Raw genomic sequence first — 1,892 nt, 5'->3', positions numbered from 1 at the left:
ATATTGTGTCTCATCTAATAATTAATGGTCCTATTAATAACTCCGCAGACCATTGACATATAAAAATAGAACGAATAATAACGCCCTCATGTATTCAAATTTAAGATATAAATTTTAAAATTTATCTATTAAATTAAAGAAAAAAAAAACATTTTCTTATCATCCATGTTAGGTTCTTGTTCATTATCCTGAAAATGTTCCAACAATATAATAAATTAGTGGCATGACATGTTGTTCTCCTAAAATCCTGTGTAAAACTTCCATCAAATATGTTCATTCACCTTCTATCGCCAACTTCACACCCAGAAACTAGACCAGGAGGCAGGCAAGATGGTCAAGGACGTTGATTCAAAAATAAAACGAGGAAAAGGGAAAAAAACTAGAAAATCCTCGACGAGTGAGGATGGGGACTCGTCTTCTGATGACTTGGAAAAAGGGACCCCCGATACTTCCACACAGAATTGCTGCATCTACAGTGTTCCCAAGGCACTCGTCGAGATTAGCGGCAAGAAATGGTTCGAGCCCCGCGTCGTCTCCATCGGGCACTACAACTGCAAGAACGACGCGAAACATAAACACCTCCAAGTGATACAAAAGCACAAGCAGAAGGTCTGTCGTAGCATTCTACAGTCCCACGCTGGAAAAAGCATGGAAATCATACGCCAAGAAGTTGGACAGATCGAGCTCATGTCCGAGAAGAAGAACGATACCGCGTTCCTCAAAATGCTGGTTCTTGATGGTTGTTTTATATTAGAATTGTTTCGAATACTTGGAAAATCGGAACCGAAAAAGATCGAGTCTGATCACCCTCTCGCCTCCGTGGCATGTGCAATACCATATTTCTACGGAGATCTTCTTCTGCATGAGAATCAGATCCCCTTTGTTCTTTTGAAAAAGTTATTTGAAACTTCCAAAATGCCTGATGAGGACTATCCTTTGTCCTTGCTTGCTTTGAGATTCTTTAACAAGGTAATGCGCAGATCCGAAAAAGATCTCGAAGAGATGAGCGAGAAAGTCGTGATCAATGACAGCTTGCATTTGCTGAACTTGGTTCGGTCAAGTTTTATCACCCCCGATCTAGATAAGCCACCGGCGACTGTGAAGAAAACAGAAACAGTACCGGCGATATACTGCATCACGAAGCTCCTCAAAGCAGGCATTAAGATCAAACTGCGTGAGGCGGCCGACAACTTCTTGGCTGTGAAATTCAACGAGGACAACGGAGTGATTGAGATGCCCAAAATAACCGTCGACTACTTCATGCACTCTTTCGTGGTGAACTGTCGGGCATTCGAGCAGTTGGACAACAAAAGCTCCAAGCACATCACAGTTTACGCCTATTTCTTGGACTGCTTAGTAAACACAGCCAAGGACGACGAGTACCTTTACGAACACAACATCATTGACAGTTATGTTGGGAAGAACAGCGAGGTCGTACAATTCATCAACAAGTTGGGGAAGGAGATGGACGTTAAAACCAATCGGTTTTATTTATACGACTTTTTCAGAAAGGTGGACGCTCGTTATAATAAAACGTGGAAAAAGCAATTGGCGGAGTTCAAGCATAGGTACTTTAATACGCCATGGTCATTCATTTCGTTATTGGCAGCCCTTGTGTTGTTAGTGTTAACCATTTTGCAGACCTACTACACCATCTACGCTTATTATCATCCTAAATAATGGGCTTAATATCTCCTACTCGATCCGTCTGTTACGTGCATGCAGTGCATGTCTTCCATGAACAGCTAGAAAGGTGTCCGTATGGGAAGCTAGATCATGCTCAAGTTGTACGCGGTGTGCTTGATTAGCAGATCATAAGTTAGTTAGTTGTTTAGCTGTTTGATCGTCATGGTATAAGTCTTCTAGTGTGCTTGTTTTACTTTTACATCTTC

General features: G+C 41.5%; 1 protein-coding gene across 1 annotated transcript; it reads left to right on the top strand.

Annotated features, from left to right (window-relative positions):
• The first annotated feature begins 330 nt into the window (after positions 1 to 330).
• Positions 331 to 1,680, top strand: LOC109012988 (UPF0481 protein At3g47200-like). The gene has a single exon (XM_035689135.1). It carries the CDS (start codon positions 331 to 333, stop codon positions 1,678 to 1,680), a length of 1,350 nt encoding a protein of 449 aa, XP_035545028.1.
• Positions 1,681 to 1,892: the final 212 nt, after the last annotated feature.

This window comes from Juglans regia, chromosome 4 (assembly GCF_001411555.2).
Source record: "Juglans regia cultivar Chandler chromosome 4, Walnut 2.0, whole genome shotgun sequence".
In the NCBI taxonomy this organism is placed as follows: Eukaryota; Viridiplantae; Streptophyta; class Magnoliopsida; order Fagales; family Juglandaceae; genus Juglans; species Juglans regia.
The sequence above is the reverse complement of the archived record's forward strand: the minus strand, read 5'-3'. Positions and strand labels throughout refer to the sequence as shown.

Excerpts from the sequence above, each read along its gene's own strand:
- LOC109012988 (XM_035689135.1), top strand. The coding sequence starts at position 331 with ATGGTCAAGGACGTTGATTCAAAAATAAAACGAGGAAAAGGGAAAAAA.